We start from the raw sequence: 18,220 nt of genomic DNA on the forward strand, positions 1-18,220 counted from the left end.
TTTCAGTTATTGTATTTTGCATCTCTTCTTGTTTAAGTTTTATATCTTGTATCTCTTTGCTCAGTGTTTCCTGTAAGTTATCCATCTTTGCCTCCAGTTTATTTCCAATGTCTTGCATCATCTTCAGCATCAACAGTCTAAAGTCTTTTCCCTGGAGGCTGAGAATCTCCTCATTGCTTAGTTGTTTCTCTGGGATTTTTCCTTTCTCCCTCATCTGAGTTATAAATAGTTCTCTGTCTTTTCATTTTTATAGGTTTTTGGTGTGGTGACCTTTTTACAGAGAGTAGAATTATAGCCTCTCTTACTTTTGATGTCTGCCCCCCTGTGGCTGAAGTCGGTATGGGGGCTTGCTGTAGGCTTCCTGATGGGAGGGGCTGATGCCTGCCCCCTGGTAGGTGGAGCCGATTCTAATCCCTCTGTTGGGTGGGGCTTAGTCTCTGGATGGGATTAGAGGCAGCTGTGTGCCTGAGGGGTCTTTAGGTAGCCTGTTTACTGGGCTGTTATCCCACCTGGATTGCTGTTTGTCCTGGGGCTTCTCAGCAGCTTGCTGACGGGTCGGGCCAGATTTTCCCAAAATGGCCCCCTCCAGAGAAAGGCATGGCTGCTGAATATTCCTGAGAGCTTTGCTTTCAATGTCCTTCCCTCACAACAAGCCACATTCACTCCTGTTTTCCCAGGAGGTCCTCCAAGAACTGCATCAGGTTTGACCCAGATTCCTATGGAGTCTTTGCTTTTCCCTGGGACCCAATGCAGGGGAAAGTCTGTGTGTGCCTTTAAGAATGGGGTCTCCACTTCCCCAGTCCCATGGAGCTCCTGCACATAAGCCCCACTGGCCTTCAATGCCAGATGCTCCAGGGGCTCTTTCTCCCAGTGCCAGGTCCCCACACGTGAGAGTTTGATGTGGGGCTCAGAACTCTCACTCCTGTAGGTGAGTCTCTGTGAACCAGTTAGTTTCCAGTCTGTGGGGCTTCCCACCCAGGAGGTGTGGGATTGTTTATATTGTGTAATCGCCCCTCCTACCTCCTGATGTGTTCTCCTCTTTTTCTTCTGGAGTAGGGTATCTTTTTTAAGGTTTCCGGTCCATTTGGGTGAAGAGTGCTCAGTCTTTAGTTGTGAATTTTGTTGTTTTTAGGAGAGAAGTTGAGCTCCAGTCCTTCTATTCCACCATCTTAATCCCGTCCCCCGAGAAGGAGCCCCAGCATCGCTTTTAAATAAGTCTACTCATTATATCCCCTGTGATAATTACCGTATTCTCTTTCCCAAATCTAGCAATAGCACTGTCAAAAGCCGAATGTGGGTCTACACAGACTTTTGGTTTAATTCAATCTACCATTTCTTATGTTCTCACCTTCCAAAATTATATAATTATCACAAACCTCCCAGTGATTGTTTTGTTTGTTGATTATATTAAAAAGGTCAAAATCTATTTTAGTCTCCAGCAAGGTTTTCTTCATAACATTTTGCACTCTTCCCATTCTGTGAGTTCTTTTTATTGTAAATATTTTTTATGCTGTGCTGTCCTCAATTTACATAACAGATGTCTGCCTAGAACCAAACATATCAAGTTTAAGGAAAAAGTGATATGCTCAAGTTACTTAAAATTGATCTAAAGAGGGTATTCGGCAAGTGTTTTAGTGAGTATTCTGCTTGGATTCTGTTTGGATTATTTTAAATTCCTTTTATAACACCAGTTTCATAGCAATCTAAATAGTGTCTCTTCCTTATATAAAACATGACTAGGTCCTGTCCTTACCACACTGCCCTAATTATCAAATAGAGAATTTGACCAGCATTCACAGAGGGACGTTAATCAAAATTAATTTCACAGTTATTCATGAGGATGGGAGATCTTGTAACCTGTCATGCCCAATTGGAATTACCATACTCAGAACGGAGGATCTAATGCAAAACCATGGTGACCTGTGGTCAATAACGCTATTAGAGAATTGCAGTTTGCCAAGGGGAACATACATGTTCTCAGCTACAGGTAAATTAATTAATTAATTCCAGCGATAGCTGTGTTAATTAATAAACGTTTTAGAATCACCTCACAATACATACCTATTTCGAGTCACCGCAATATACATACTAAATATTTTACCACTGCTGAAATTTCAGATTGTTGAAAATAAATGAACAAGTGAAGTAATTGAATGTGAAGGAATAAAACTGTCCGAAGATGAAGCAAATAATAATCCAGGGTTTTAGGATTATTTTCAACTTGACATTGTACCTAATCTTGAGTATTCTATGCTTCTATTGATCCTCGTAGTTATTCTCCCATGAAAGGCACAGGGGCTTAAAAGCCCCTATTTTTTTGTATGAGGCACAGAGGTTTGGAAACCCTCTTCCTTTCCAAACAGCTGACTCTGGAAATGGAACCGCACCAGGGTGACTTGGTTATGCAGGCACTTGTTTGCACTTCAAAAGGAAAAAAAAGAAAAGCCGGTTTGTTTTCTGATACTCAAGAAAATTTTGCATGTGGCTGGATTTGGAGGAATATCAAAGTGTAAGAGCACATTTCCAAGCTGAGGCCACCGGTCACTCTGGGGAGGTTGTTGACAAGTAGCCCAGATCTTGTGGTTTATCTAAAAGGGTAGCTTGATTGTTCATTAAACAGAAGCCTCATCAAACGATGTCATGATTTGGTTTACATATGAAAAGCTATATTCTTTGCTTAACATTCACAAGTTGCTTATGGATTAATTAGCCCATCTGCCACAACAAATGCATTCACACTTCTTTCGCATTCATTGCTGAAAAGTGACTCGTTTTCTCCTACTCCCTTCTCTGTTGTTAAGATGAAAAATAACTTTTTAGAAAGGACACTTATATTTTCATATCTGTAAAAATGTATATATTTTTCAACTTACCCACTAAGTTAAGAAGGTAAGTGCGGGGGTGAGAGGAAGACCTTCTTGGAAAGTGATTTCCCATGATTAGTTTTTCTTCGAGTCACTTATCATCTGTTTATTTGTTAGTTCATGTGAATGTCTTAGAACTGCTTCCAGTTTGGCCTGCTTCAGGCTACTCTTTTCTCTTTGCTTCCAATCCCAAATCTGTTTTTTATGGGGATAGCCACAAGTCTCTTTTTCTCCTAGAATCTCTATCCCTGGCATCTTCCTTTCATCTTTTATGCTGCTGCCAGTTCTGATAGCCTTTTTATCAGAAGCATTGTGCCTGCTTTCTCATTTATCTCAAATCGGAGGGGCTCAATCACCCACCCTTTCAGAGTCCAGTCGCCCCATACTGGACAGACAGCCTCTCATCAAAGAGCAATCACAGAAATCTTGGCAGTTTTACTTTAGTTTGCTCAGTAACTTTGGAACTGAATCAGTTTGGGCCACAGTTATCAATACACCAGATGTTATAGTAAGAGAGGGAGTTATCTCCTGTGCTTCTCTTGTTTGTTATGACCCTCCAACCTCTCACTCATTCCATTTAGAAAAAGGGCGCCTTCTCTACACCACGTTTAAATTAAATCACCAGCCTTCGTGAAACCCTTCTGTGTGCACACTTCCAACTCACCCTCCGTAATACATGGGTATTTCTTTTTTAATTTTCAAATTACCTTTCATTTCCCCCCACCCATTTTGCTCCTATGACTCCATCTAGGTTTTCCTCTGGAAAATCAACTTCTAACACTTCTGTTTCTGTCCATGTACTAGCACCTAGAACAGTTTGGATCAATTCTCTTAACTACCTGTATTAAGTGGAATACATTTAATAGCCAGCTTCTCTTTCTCTAGTTTCATTTCACATATGTTGTCCATACAAAACCAAGATTGAGACTGAGAGGGAGGAAAAAGGAGGAAGGAGTGGAGGGAAGGAGGGAAAAAGGGAATACAATGGAAAAGAAATAGAACAATAAGGATATGACACGATCAAATACCTGGATACTGGTTTAGGATATAAGCAGTCGAAAAAAGTTTTGTTATTAATCTAGTCGTTAATTTACTACAGATTTTTCTCTATAGAACTGAAACCTTAGGTACTCTTCCAGCGTTATTCTTCTCCCTTGCTGTAACTGATGATAACTGAGCAAAGCAACTGCCAGAAAATCCCAGTTAAGCTACCCTTTTTTCTGTTGTGAAAGGCATAATTTATAAAATGATGACCTTTTGGTAGGCTAACAGTATGTTGATGAACTTCAAGTGAAGTGAAAAAAAAAAAAGTGTTTTGTATCATCATTGCTTACATTTTCTAAGAGATCACGTGGGGCAGTAGAGCCTTTAAAGGTCATAGACTTCTTTGCTTTGAGAGATATTAAATAGCTTATGAAAATAGAGGTCAGCTGCATGATAACTGGAAGAAAAGAACATTCCCAATAGGGAAGTAAGATATTTGAGATTATATTGACTGTCCTTTTTTCGCAATTGTATTTGATTGTCCTTAAAGCAAAAAATGAAATTTGCATATAAATGCCATGATTGTAAAGGAATAAATATACTGGTCTTAGAATCAATAACTATTGATCTTGCTATATGAACGCTAATACTGTCTGCATATACTAAGCATTGCAATAAGAACTAATAATTTCGCAGCCTAAAATACTCTCCAGTAATTTTTACATTCCTGCAGAAAGTTCTATACTTTTCTGAACTTTGCAAAAATAATCTTTTTTTGGCTTACAGGACCATAAAATAAATAATCATTAAAGTAAGGAACTCAACTTTTTAAAAATTATTCTTGCTTTGAAGATCACTGAAACATATTAGAAAAAAGGAATATCAAGACTAGCTTATAGGCAAAGTACTGAGTCACCTCCGGAAAGGAAGAGAATAATGGCATGTGTCTGTTCACTCTTTAATGACGCACACTCTATGCACTAGTAGGATTTAATGTATGGCCTTGGCCACAAACCTTTTTTGCCTTTATCCTCAGTTATTGCTTGAAGTTCCTCCAAAAAGGGCACTGTCTTCTCTCATTCTGCCACTGATAGGGGTTACTCTGGATGCAAGGCTTATAGGAAAAGGTAGCATAAGTGAAGGTAGCATATTGATACAGTTCCAGCAGGTTTTAAGTGGTTAACACTAGATTATGACCGAGAGTTCTTTTCAGAAAGGGAAGGGTATGAAACCTCACAAGAGTGGATATTCACGAAGTTGAAGGTACCACCATGAAGCAGGAAACGTGTGGATGAAAGGTCTACTCTTCCCTACTGCAGAGATTCTGACAGGGCCGTCTTAGCCACCACCCATCATCTTCCATAACCCCAGAATTTATAGGTACTGACCGTGGTATGAAACACAGAGGATGATGCTGTCTTCAAGATGAAAGGCCAGATTTTAGGTTGTGCTTTTCCACTCTGGAACTTCTCTTATCATTTGCTGACCACAGGTTCTCAGGAGTGGTGGCCTCAGCCCCATGTGCCTGACATCTGACAGTAGCTTAAGGAATGAATGGTCAGTAGGCATCCCAGGTTCACGTGCTCCCTCCCGTAGGCCCAAGGTCATCAAGCCATTCCCAGGTTGGCCCAGGGAAAATCCAGTGGTCATTTCCAAGTTGACCCGTGGAGAAAAGAATCAGTGAATAAATGCAGGCATCAGTGATCACATGCATACGGACAAGTACACACCCAACTCTCTCACTGAAGTTTCTTACAAAGTATTTGAGAACTGTACGGGGTCATATTGTGCTGGTGAGGAAACTTAATTGCTCAATTTTCGAAGGCACATTAACTCTTTTAGGGTCAATTGAGTAAATTAGCTCCTCCAGGTCATTAAGCCCATCTCTACACGACATGATGATTTCTACCTGGCATTGTATCATTTACCCCCAGGCGCCCCACATTTGCTCTGAGCACACACATATTCTTCGTCTACTCAGGGAGAGAGAATGTGCTCATTTGAATGTCAGCCATCCCTCTCTGGCTGCAAATCAGTGATTCCCTTTGCTTCTTTTGAAGGCACCCAGGGATCTATAAGGATGTGCTGGTGCGTAGCAGTTATCAGAGCCTCACCAACAGGCGGATGGTTTCGTTGTCTAGAAATGGTATAATTTCAGGGGTTTTGAGCACAGTACTCTATTCCCAAGTATCGCTTCCTGTTTCCAAAACCCGACGTTATTGATGCAACTGGAGTGAGAATTGTGAAGCTCTTCCAGGATTCTCTAGTACTTTATTAGAATACAACTTGCACGGAGAGGCTATGTTATCAGGACCCATTTTATGGCACTAAATAGATGACAACTTTGAGAGTGGTCTCTGTACCGCCTCTCCCGAGGATGATCATAGAAGTATGTGGGTGTTTTAAGGGAGGGGAGCATCACTGGCCCTTGATAGGTGGACATGGGAGAGTTGCACCAAAACTATCCTGCGCGCCAGTGGTTTGTCCTACTGCGAAGCAGTGATGGAGGGCAGGGTAAATATCACCTCTTCCTCTGTTAGGTCCAGGACTACCTTGGTGAGTCATCAGTTGGTATAAATTAAAACAGGTGAAGATCCAGGGGAACACAGTATATCCCCTGAGAGGTGTTAGAGGGCAGGGTTCCTTTCATGTGCACGTAAATCAGCCAGAATCTTGTTTAATTGCCAGTTCTGGTTCAGTAGCTCTGGGGTAGGGCCAGGGACTCTGCATTTCCAGTCTCTTAGGTGACCCTTATGCTGCTGGCCCACAGACCACACTTTGAATAGCAAGGATTCAGGATACCATACACGTGGTTTTAAATTAAAATGACAACTACGAAAAGAAATGTGACAGTATCCCCCTCAATTAGATTTCAGGTCAATGAAACTGAAGAAATATCAAAAACCCCACCAAGAGATGGATAGATCACTTTTTTAAAAAAGGATATACTTAACATCTCTGCCTGTCTAAAGATTTTGGTCAACGTTTTCGGAGGCTTACGTGTTGTTTAAGTTTTGAAATCTTTACTGATAAATCTGATGGCGTGCTTCCTAAAGAAAGAAATTTTCCTCGTCTCCTTCACTTTTCTCATGATGGTGAGGGGTTCAGTAAACATCAATGTCTGATTCAAAATGCATATCGGAGCTGGTTTAAACCTCCCCTGCTCACCTTTTATTCATCTATCGTGACAGCCCCTCTGTTCTTGCCTCTGAGTTGAGCAACGTCCTTTCCTCTTGGCAGGTCAATGGGAAGGATCTCTCCAAGGCCACCCATGAAGAGGCAGTGGAAGCTTTTCGAAATGCCAAGGAGCCCATCGTGGTCCAGGTGCTGAGGCGAACACAGCTCAACAAACCAGCCTATGGAACGGCCCCAGAAGTGCAGCTTATGAATGCCAGCACTCAGACAGACATCACCTTCGAACACATCATGGCCCTGGCCAAACTCAGGCCACCCACCCCTCCAGTGCCTGACATCTGTCCCTTTCTGCTCTCAGACAGGTATTTTTCTGGCTTGTCTCCCAAAGCCCTGTGTGTTGTCCTTTGTCACTGAAAGGAGGTGTGGGGAGGAATCAGGCACCGTAGCAAGCTGACAATTATGGAGGCAGGTTCTCAGGTCCATTTGGAAAACGTCTGTACTGCATCGACACCCAATTAGTCCCCCGCTGTCCTCCTCCTACTTTCCCGGACCGCACGCTTGCTTCGGCTCAGGAGTCATACTTGCTCAGGGGCAATTCTGGCTCTGATTAGTTCATCTTCCAATTTCCAGTCATCACAAGCCCCACACAAGTCATGGGCACTGGTCAGGGAAGTAGCTTTTCTCACCGAAGCTGCCAAACACCTTATTAAGGCAGATCCAGAAGCGGCATGTTGGCAAGATACTCCCCTCTGTGGGTCGCCTCTCTCTCTCTCTTGCTCTTCTCCTCTTTAAAACAGAAGCTAGGCAATTCATTTCATTAGAGTGCAGTTCTCTGAAGGAAGCAATTGCCCAGTATATTGAGATGTAAACAAAAGACCCTGACTGTCCTATACAGAGCTATGAAACCAGGAACTATTAAAGGAATATTTACAATTTTGACCTGAGTTAAAAGCAGTTAGAGATATTTTATTCACGTAGCCCCATCTGTGAAGTCTGAGACGTGTGTCTTGCCCCATCCACTTGGCTCTGAGTGCTTTTAAGCAAATGTTCAAACATTCCTGAGAGCGTGGTTTATAAGAGCAGTAATCTCTCTAGGCTGCATTTTTTATTGCCCTCTGCAATCCGTGCTCCATTTCGTAAAGCACAGACCTGGTCATGACACGTCCCTGCCCTTTTTGGGGCTTCTGCTAAGTCCATCTCCGTGGTTCACCTGTATACTTTAGAGTCACGTGGGGACATTGAGGTATCTATGCAATGCCCAGATCCATCCCACCTCAGGCCAATTAAATAAGAGTTTTTAGAGTGAAAAATAGGCATTCAAATTTTTCAAAAATCTCCCAAGGCAGTTTTAATAGTGCATCCATGCTTTGGAAACCATTCCTTGAAACTTCAAGTTCCAGGAGGGTAGGGTCTCTGTTCTTCCTCTGATTCTAGCCATCTCTCTGTACTGATTAAATAGCCCCTTTTGTCAGGCACCAGGACTCGTAGGTACTGGGCATAAAACTGGGAACCAAAATAAAGCTAGCACCTCCCGGAGCTTATATTCTAGAGAGGAGATAAAAAACACACAAGCAAACAAATACAGCATGTTCTTTAGCACAGCTTGACACAGAGTAGCCATCCAATGAATATTTTCTTGAATGAATACTAGCTAACACTTATTAGCTAATTTACTATGTCTTAGGTAATATTCTAAGTGTTGGACATTTATTAACTCATTTTAGTTCTCACAAAAACCTCCTGAGGGAGTACGTTACATTATCACCATCCCAGTGTCACCGATGAGGAAACAAATGTTACGTGATTTGGCAAGGTCACACAGTAAGGAGGTGATGAGGCAGACTTCTGAGCCCAAGAGGTTTGGCCCCGCTGCCCACCTCTTAACCAGTGTGCTGAGGCCCCTGCCCCAGCCCTGCAGATCTTGGCTGAAAGGCAACCTCTTCTAGCAAACTTGCTAGGACCGCAGTAGGTGCAAACACCCTCGTGCTCTCTTCTGTATTTTCTCCTTAATTTTCACACTATATTAAAATTCCCACGTTGCTGCTCTACCCAATTAATAGGACAAGAACTGGATGTTGTACACCAACCGATTTCCAGCACTTGGCATAGAGCCTGGCATCTGATAAACACTCGGTCAATGTTTACAGAATGAATACGGTGCCCTTCACAGCAGGGCTCCCGTCTTACTCAGAGGCCAGGGAAACATCAGATGCCCCGAACTTCAGGCCCTGAGGTTTTACCACCCAAATGGGCTTCGCAGAGCCAGTGCAGATGAAAACAAGAAGGGTTCACCTGTTACGCCAGCCAGCAAGATGCTGCCTGGACTGCTTTTTCTCTTTGGGCCCAAGTTAGAGAATATTAGAGAAGAGTGAGAAGATGCTGGTGGGATAGTTACACTGTGAGGGCCCCCGAATGGGTCTCTGTGGCCTTTCAGCTACTGATAAGGGAACTCATTTATGCTCCTAACTCCATTTTTTTTTTTCGTAATGTCCAGTCCAGCAGGGCTTAGGGGGGCCCACCTGAAATCAACTTGGTTAGCTGCACTTAGGCTTTTTCACTGATTTAGAAATTCTTAGAGGGGACCTCATGCCCTTTGCTTTTAAACTGTGCTGAGCTTTTATACAGTATAATGTAAAGCATCTATATCATAGCATATAGTGATTTGAAGGTACTTTAATAAATTATATAAAACATTCCCCCAAAGTTAAAAGATGTCTAGAAGTCACATGCAATGCCCTGGGTCTATCTCATTTCCTTTATTTCAGCAGCTCTCTCGGTCCCCAGAAATTTTCTACAGAAATTGTGAAAAACCCTGTGGCTTCTAGGGGGTTCCAGTGAGTTTTCACTGTGATTGTTGTTTAATATTTGTGGACACACCCTTTATCAAAGAGGCAAAGATGTGGGTTATGAGGGAGAATGAGGAAGGAGTTCTTAAGGAATGGGGGCAATGTGAATATAATTTATAATCTCAAAAATACAGGGCCCACCCCACCTCCAGCCCCATCCACGGGTTCTGCATCCAAGGATTCAGCCAACTATAGATTCAAATTTTTTTGTGTGGCTGTGCCCATGGCATGTGGAAAGTCCCAGACCAGGAATTGAACCTCCACCAGAGCAGTGACAGTGGCAGATCCTTAACCCACTGTGCCACCAGGGAACTCCTTTTTTTTTGCAAATTCAATTTTTGATCAACAGTGGGTTGAATAAGCAAATGCAGAACCACAAAACACGGTGGGCCAACTGTATGTGCTTTTAAAAGTATTTCAACAAACAGTTTGAAGCTATAATTACAAAATGCCCACCTTTGGCTAGACTACAGTCTCAAATGCCACACACCCATGTGCAGAGCAAGGCCTTTTGATGGAATGGAAGGAGGCCAGAGTATGGATAAAACACCAAGGCCTGGGGAGAGGTCTCACATCCCTCCCTCCAAATGAATGCAGCTCTGACCAGGGGCCCCTAACTTGTCTTCTCTCAGAAAAAGCAATTGATGGACTTCATAGAGGAGGAGACAGCAAAGCAATTGCTCTTTCTGAGCCATAGCTCATTTAAAGGCTAGATCACTACAGATCTCATAGCAACATTTTCGGGGAAAACTTTGAAAGTGAAATTCTAAAATCAGTTTTAATCTTTAGGAACAACCCTTTTGATCCATTCCTATCCTCTTGCTACATTCCCCATAGCTGCCATTCTCTTCATCCGATGGAACATGAATTTTATGAGGACAATGAGTATCTTTCCAGCTTGCCTGCTGATGCAGACAGAACAGAGGACTTCGAATATGAGGTAAGATCATTTTCACACCACTTCACATGTCTTCATGAAGTTATGGTTGAGGGGTTTTGCATAACAAAGAAAAAAAATTAATTTATTACTGTGAGAAATATTTTGTCTATTATATATGTAGGGTAAGAGCTTTTAAGTATTCCTTTCAGCTATTTGGCTCTAATATTTTAAGTGTATTGGAAAACATTTTTATAATACCAGGCTGAAAACAATTTGCTCCTATTGTGATTGCTTTGTATAAATAATATTATGACAGCTACTTTTTTTTCTCCTTTTAGTAACATAAGAGAATTTCCAGGTGGGGTTTGGAAGAGAAATTATATTTAAAACCAAGATTGTGTTTCCTATTTTCATGCATGGTATAGTGTTTTGGTTTTCATTGATAAACGAAATTGTGTATTCTTTTTATTCCCCCTCGCTGATTTAGTATTCTTTTTATTTATGACTCAAGTACTCAAAAGAGACGTTTTACTGACTTTCTAGGAGAGCTGACCTCATGTTCTTTGCTGTTGAACTGTTTAACCTTCACATGGTATAGGTTAAGAGTATCTATGCTCTGACGTGAAACAGTTCCAAAGGCCTGTCCGTTAATTATTTAAAAGCTTTCACAAAAGTTAAAGGACTTATTCTCATATTTCCTTTGCTTCTGCAGTCTATAAATCTTTGAAAGGTTTCAGACTCCTCTGACATTTGGAAATAAACTAGATTGAGGAGGTAAAGAAGCTTCGGTAAACAGGCAAAGAACCCATGATTATCTGCCCTTTTAATGCTTTAGATGATGTCATACAAGTTCAGCCAAATGTTCTTTTCCATTTTACAACCAGGAAACCCTGAAATCTCTTCCCTTAGGAGGATCTGAAATCAAATAAGGCTGATTCAGTGAAGCTCACCCAAAGCAAATAGACGTTTATTTGAAATCCTCCCCCTTGCAAAAGTCATGGCTGGGGATTACAGAAATCATTACTTCTTTTCAGCCAGAATTTGAAAGGATGGGCAATGATGCCTCGTATCCGAGTAGAAGATGGTTTTGACAGCATCATTCATGTTAATTTTTATCTCCTCGTCGCCACACATTTGGCTGAGGAGTATTATTTTATAAATCTACTTCTGTACTGGTATGCACCGAAATTGCTTTAAGTTTTGCCTATTCAGAGATCCCAGTGTGGCTCAGTAGACAAAGGACCCAACATTGTCTCTGTGAGGATGAGGGTTCGATCCCTGGCCTCGCTCATTGGGTTAAGGATCCTGCGTTACTGCAAGCTAAAGGACAGGTCACAGATGCAGCCCAGATCCTGGCTGTGGCGTAGGCCTGCAGCTGCAGCTCCAATTTAACCCCTGGCCCAGGAACTTCTGTAAGCTTCAGGGACAGCCTGTTTAAAAAGAAAAAAAAAAAGTCAGTTTTTTCTGTTCATGCAAAATAAATTACAAAAGTGAAGTCACTCACCCAAATAATTCAAGATTAAATGGTGTTTTTCTTTCAGTTAATGAATTACTTTGGGTTTGGGCATGGATTTGTCTAGATCACATCAGCTTTTTATATAGTTTGTGTCTTAAAGCTTTGTTTTAAAAAAAAAAAAAAATCTGTGTGTTGAGGGTGGAGGAAGCATGGGAGAGAGACTTGCTTAGGCGCCGGTTCATGGTAAAAATTCTTTTAATTAATTAGCATATCATTGAATATTACAGTATACAAACAGACATCTATCGTGCTTACTCTAGTGGAACCACATCTTTTCTGAGCAGTGTCAATCCCCAATAGATGCCAGCATCAGTGTGATGAAAGTGGTCAATGCTCGGACGGGCCTTCTGTAGGTAGCCTCTAATCTCAGCTTATCACAGCCTCATGGTCATTACTTTGTTGTCAGCTGTGATTTTCTGGCTGAAGGCACCTTTCTGAGTTATTGAAATTGAGAATGTTCCAGTGAAATTTAAATAAGGAAGAAGTTACCATGACAGCCTTTTGTCACAAGGAAGGATGCGTTAGAAAATATCTACATGACTAAAAGTGGAGGTGGTGGCACTGGGGAATACCCAAGGGTAATGGACCAAGTTTAGGAGAGAATAATAGTTCTACCCAGAACCCCTCAGCCTATGACACTTACATGGCAGAGGGGCACATGCCACTCCTCTTGTTTGCATCAGATGAGAGTGTGAGATCTGGGAGTCAGTCCAATGCAATCCCCCGAGCCGGCTGTGGACACCACACCATGAGGTGTTGGGAGATTTATAAATGCTGCCTTTACCAACGTTACACTTAAAGGCGGCCTGCTGTAGTGTTTCTATGTTCAGTTCAGATGACAAGAGGTCCTCCAGGATCTCTCTCATAACCCAGTAGCTCTGGGGATGCAGCAGATGATCTCCTTCAGGAAGGACCAGTTTTGAGACACTTCAGAGAGTCTTGTGGGAAACTGAGGTCTAATAGCCAAGCAGAGGACTTCATCTCCAAAAGAGGTGCTCATTCCTCTTCAACCTGAACTTGAAAACACATCAATAGGCAATCGGGAAAGCAGTGAGAAAACTCCTTTCCATTTGCTTTCCTTCAGTTGTACCATAAATATTTAAGGAGCAGTTAAAATATCTAAGTTCTTATCTAAGTTGGGATCGATGAAGCCATTGCCCCAGCGGAGTTTAACCTTTAGGGGAGAGAGATGGACAGTAAGAAGTAAAGACGTTTTATATTAGAGGGTGATCAGTACTAATGGAGAACAAGCAGCATGGGTAACAAAGGAAGGAAGTGCATGGTACTGGGGCGAGGTAGTGCTCTCCTGTACCAGGAGAGACACTTTCATAAGAAACCTAAAGAGAGTAAAAGACAGACACGTGGATATCTTGAGGGGAGCTTTTCAGATAGAGGGAAGGGCAGGTACACAGGACCAGAAGCAGGACCACACCTGAGGCCAGGGTGCTCTGGGGGCATGGGCAAGTGGGACAGGCAGTGGTAGGAAGTGAACTCAGAATAAGTAGGGGGAGCTCCCATCGTGGCTCAGTGGTTAACGGATCCAACTAGGAACCATGAGGTTTCGGGTTCGACCCCTGGCCTCACTCAGTGGGTTAAGGATCTGGCGTTGCCGTGAGCTGTGGTGTAGGTCACAGACACGGCTCGAATCCCACGTTGCTGTGACTCTGGTGTAGGCTGGTGGCTACAGCTCTGATTAGACCCCTAGCCTGGGAACCTCCATATGCCGCGGGTGCAGCCCTAGAAAAGGCAAAAAAAAAAAAAAAAAAAATAGAGAAGGAGTAGTGGCATATCTTGGGAGGCCTTTGGCTTTTTTTCTTTTTTATTTGATCTTATTTTTTATTAGCATATAGTTGATTTACAGTGTTCTGTCCACTTCTGCTATACAGTAGTACAGTGACCCAGTCATTCATGTATATATATATATATGAATGAACACACACACACACACACACACACACAAATTCTTTTTTTCATGCTATCTTCCATCATCTCCTATTCCAAGAGACTGGGTATAGTTCCCTGTGCTATACAGGGGGACTTCCTTGTTTATCCATTCTAAAAGTAAGAGTTGGGGTTGGTTGATGCAAACTATTACATTTAGGCCTTTGGCTTTTATATTGACATGGAAAGTTGCTGGCTGAGAGCAGGGCTGTGTTGTGTAGGCCTCCCAAGATCCCTCTGCTGCTGGAATGGACTTGACAGTGGACAGAGTCTCCAGCAGAGCAGTCACAGCAGAAGGAGAGGGGGTGGGATCTGGCCAGTGACAGAGGAAGGGATGAGACAAAAGTCTGGAAGGACAGCATTCATCCTGGCCCAGAGGGCTTTGCCTGTGTGTCTGTTTCCATTCCTTGCCTCACAGCTTTAATATAGTTTGTGCTCAGGAGGATTTTTTTTTTTTCTTCTGACTTTTTAAAAGCAAAACATCATAAGCCAGAATGAAACATAGCTTCTGGCATCTACTGAAACTGGCACAATAAATCTACTCTTAAAAGGCAGAAAGTGTACAGAACCGCATTTCTGTATTTGCTAAAATGTAAACTGTGTAACTATTTAGGCACCTTTTTAAGGCCTGCTTACTCTTAACTCAGTGAACCAAAGCTGATCTTGTGAATTCATATTTAGGGACTTTTAGTGCATGGATTATTGACCTAATAGACCAGAACAGATCTGACTGTCTTGTAAATACATATTTAGGGACTCTTTAACACCCAGATTATTGCATTGATAGATGGTAACAGCTCCCTTCAGAGCTATGATAGACAGCGAATGCTTCTTTGGAGATATTACAGTCAATGTGTCAATGCTATGGTGACTCTGGTGTGTTGGGGACCTCTATAAAAGTTTAATGACACCCATATCGCACCATGGCCTATCACCACTTTTCCTAAGAAAATTATTTGACTGGGTTTTAAATTTCCCCAGTGCTTTGGAAAAGTCTCAGTGGACTTGCCTGAATTAAAAGACTCACAGCTTGGAATTTGATCTTTTTCAAACACGATGACACTGTTTTCTAATTAAAAATGATAAAGGATTTTAATTTGAGTTTTGAGGGAAAATAATACAAATATCAAAACTTAAACAATGCAGCCATCATAAGAGTCAGGGTGCTGCCTCCTCTTTCCACTGAAATACCACTGAGGATTAAGCGTTCCTTTTCTGTATTTTCAACTTGATTTTTTTTTCCTAGAGCCAGCTAAAGGTTGAAATAAATCATAAATAGCCCTTAGCAAGTCAGAGGCAGATCTCAAATCCAGCCTCTACCAGAAATAATTTAAAGGGGAAGGCTTTGAGATATATAGGGCTCGTTTGTCCAACCTCTAATAAAGATTTGCTCGCTACTGCCCGAGTATAAGGAGGATGTGGAATTTTCTGCAGCATGTGCCATCAACTCTCCAAAGTCAGTGTGGATAGAGGAGAGTCAGAAAATTCATGAGCACATCATTTTGATGGTTTAAAACATCCTGTTAGCCAAGAAAAGCCAATAATCTAAGCAACATTTCTGAGCCTGGTGATTTTTGTCATTTAGAAATGCTACTTGAAATCATTTCTATTCCTCCCCCTAAGATCCAGGTGAAGAAACATATCCAACAACCTGAGTTAAGTACACATAGAGTTCCCCTTGTATGAACGTTGTCATCACAATGCAAGGGAATTTAGAAGTTTGCTTAGCAACATATTAAAGGTGGAAAAGAGAAAAAGACAAGTTTAAGTCAAGAGTTGTATATACATGTGAACTGAAAACCAAACTTGGGCTAGTGTCTATAAATAAGAAAGCACATTTCGCACATTAATTAGCCTCCTCTTGGCAGTTGTTCTGCAAAGCATAAGTAAACACTTGTGCTATGCTGAAAAGTACCATTTTGCAAAATATATTTCCCAGAGCTGGATCCCTGCGCATATGGGCAGAATATTTGCAAGAATTTAAGTATATAATCTCCCTCTTACATGTTTAAAGGAATGGAAATCATGAGTCAAGGACATGTTCATTCAAAAAATAGATAACAAGAGGATAAGCATTAGAGGGATTTCGGTCATATCTTTTTGAGCAGCATCATGATTTGTGAGCCAACTTTGAGAAAAATATCCCTTGTGTGCATGTAGGGCTGTGTGGCACCCCTCTAGGCTGTGACGGCAGAGGTCTTATTTGCCTAGTCCTCACTGCATCGCGTCACCTGTTTCATAGTGGGTACTCAATATTTGACGAAGGAATAAATGAGGATTTGCATTGCTGTCTGCATGGACTGACCTCTAAGCAGTGTAGTCCCTTTCCACCTTTTGTACAAGGGAATTAGAAAGGTACTTGAGACCACTATGCAGTTACAGCAGATATCCTCTCCCTTTCTAATAGCTATTGGGGTTTTTTTCTTTTTAAGTTTATGTCATTTTACTGATCTCTTCCTATTTTTCTCACTCCTTAGCTCCTCTCCATCTCTATGAGTTTGACTTTGTTTTGTTTAAATTGCGCATGAATGATACCATGCACATTTGTATTTGTCTGTCTAGCTTATTTCACTTAGCATAATGACCTCGAGGTCCATCCATGTTGTCACAAATGATAGGATTTCCTTCTTTCTCGTGGCTGAATAATATTCTATTGTATACATATATAATTATACCACATCTTTGTTCATCTATTGACACTTAGGTTGTTTCCGTATCTTGACTATTGTGAATAAAGGTATTTTTCCTTTATGTCAGGTCTTCTAATCCTATTGCCATTTTTCTTTCAGTTAAACATTTCTAAGGAAAGAGCTAAAATGGAGAGAAACAAAAAGAATAAGTAATGAAGTAGGTTTTGAATGGTTTTCATGAAAATTCATTTCTGCTAATCATCATCTTATAAAACTCATAGAATCTCATATTTGGTATGAATCTGTCATGATCTATAATCTGGCCCTGTACCCAGTGTAAAGTTCACCAAGGGATCATTCAGCACATTTTTGAAACACTACAGTGAATCAGGAGCTAAGAGCCTCCCCAAGTTGACATTTCTGACTCTTACAGTCTCTGGGAAATGTGTCAAGGAGTTTGAAAAATGACTATGGCAGAAGTATGTTTGGATATAAAACGTAACTCATAAAGAGACTATCTATTATCCATATGTTGTGGTAGCTATTAGGGAAAAGAGAAAATAGAATGCTGAGTATGAAAATGTAGAATCTTCAGAATTGTCTAATTCAGTGGATGCTTTATAGCTCACCAATCTACTACCTTCCACTTGCTAGTCCCATTTTAGAATTATTAATAAAAATCTAAAATAATCGTATACCACTTACCACTGGGACAATAAAATCATCCATTAAAAGAAACACCTTAATAAGTTTCATTCTTTGGAAAAATGTATTGAATTGAAAACTAATCTAGATGAAGGGTGAACATATTCTTATTACTTTGAACATTTAAGAGAAGATGCTGTGCTGTCAGCTTGGAGTTCGTTCACTGAAGTGTCTGGTAATGAGACCACCATTCTCATTTCGGTTCACTGTGTACGTCTATCAGATTAAAATCCTAATCCATGGAGACCAAACCAATCAGTGATCATATATTGGGGCTTATATGTCCAGACTTTCTATGGCACGTTTCTCCTTTACATCGTGGCCGCCTCCTCCCTTGTCTAGAACATCCCTCTGTCTCCAGGCTACTTCTTGGTCTCCTGCAGCCAGTCCCTAGTCTGCAATCCCTCCTGTCCCCCACCCCCAGACTAGTCCTTGTCCACCTCTATTGTCCTCTGCTCTATCAGCTGAGCTATTGAGGGGCACCAGACCAGTCCTTCTCAAAGGTACTTCTCATTGGCTCACCCCCTGCTCATCATCTTCTAGGACTCTGGTCCTTAAATTAACTCTGACGTTCTCTGGCATTGAAGATCCTTTATATTCAGTCACCACCCTGCTTTTCCAGGCCTCTCAGGGCCAGAGTCCAGCAGTGTGCTGTCCTTCCTCCATGCCTTCTCTCATGGGCCTCTCTGCTCCTGAATCACCTTTCTCACAATCTCTTT

At 41.6% G+C, this 18,220-nt stretch overlaps 1 protein-coding gene across 2 annotated transcripts in view; it reads left to right on the plus strand.

Annotated features, from left to right (window-relative positions):
* Positions 1-18,220, plus strand: part of PDZRN4 (PDZ domain containing ring finger 4) — a 367,304-nt gene that overhangs the window by 287,422 nt on the left and 61,662 nt on the right. For both annotated transcript variants that reach the window (XM_003481711.5, XM_003481712.5), the window contains 2 exons: positions 7,089-7,345; positions 10,667-10,769. In XM_003481711.5, the coding sequence (XP_003481759.3) occupies positions 7,089-7,345; positions 10,667-10,769 (360 nt within the window). The remainder of the gene's footprint in view (positions 1-7,088; positions 7,346-10,666; positions 10,770-18,220) is intronic.

This window comes from Sus scrofa, chromosome 5 (assembly GCF_054392235.1).
Source record: "Sus scrofa isolate SSC_HxYL_T2T_F1_AM1 chromosome 5, Sscrofa_HxYL_maternal_Yorkshire_Landrace_v2.0, whole genome shotgun sequence".
Taxonomy (NCBI): Eukaryota; Metazoa; Chordata; class Mammalia; order Artiodactyla; family Suidae; genus Sus; species Sus scrofa.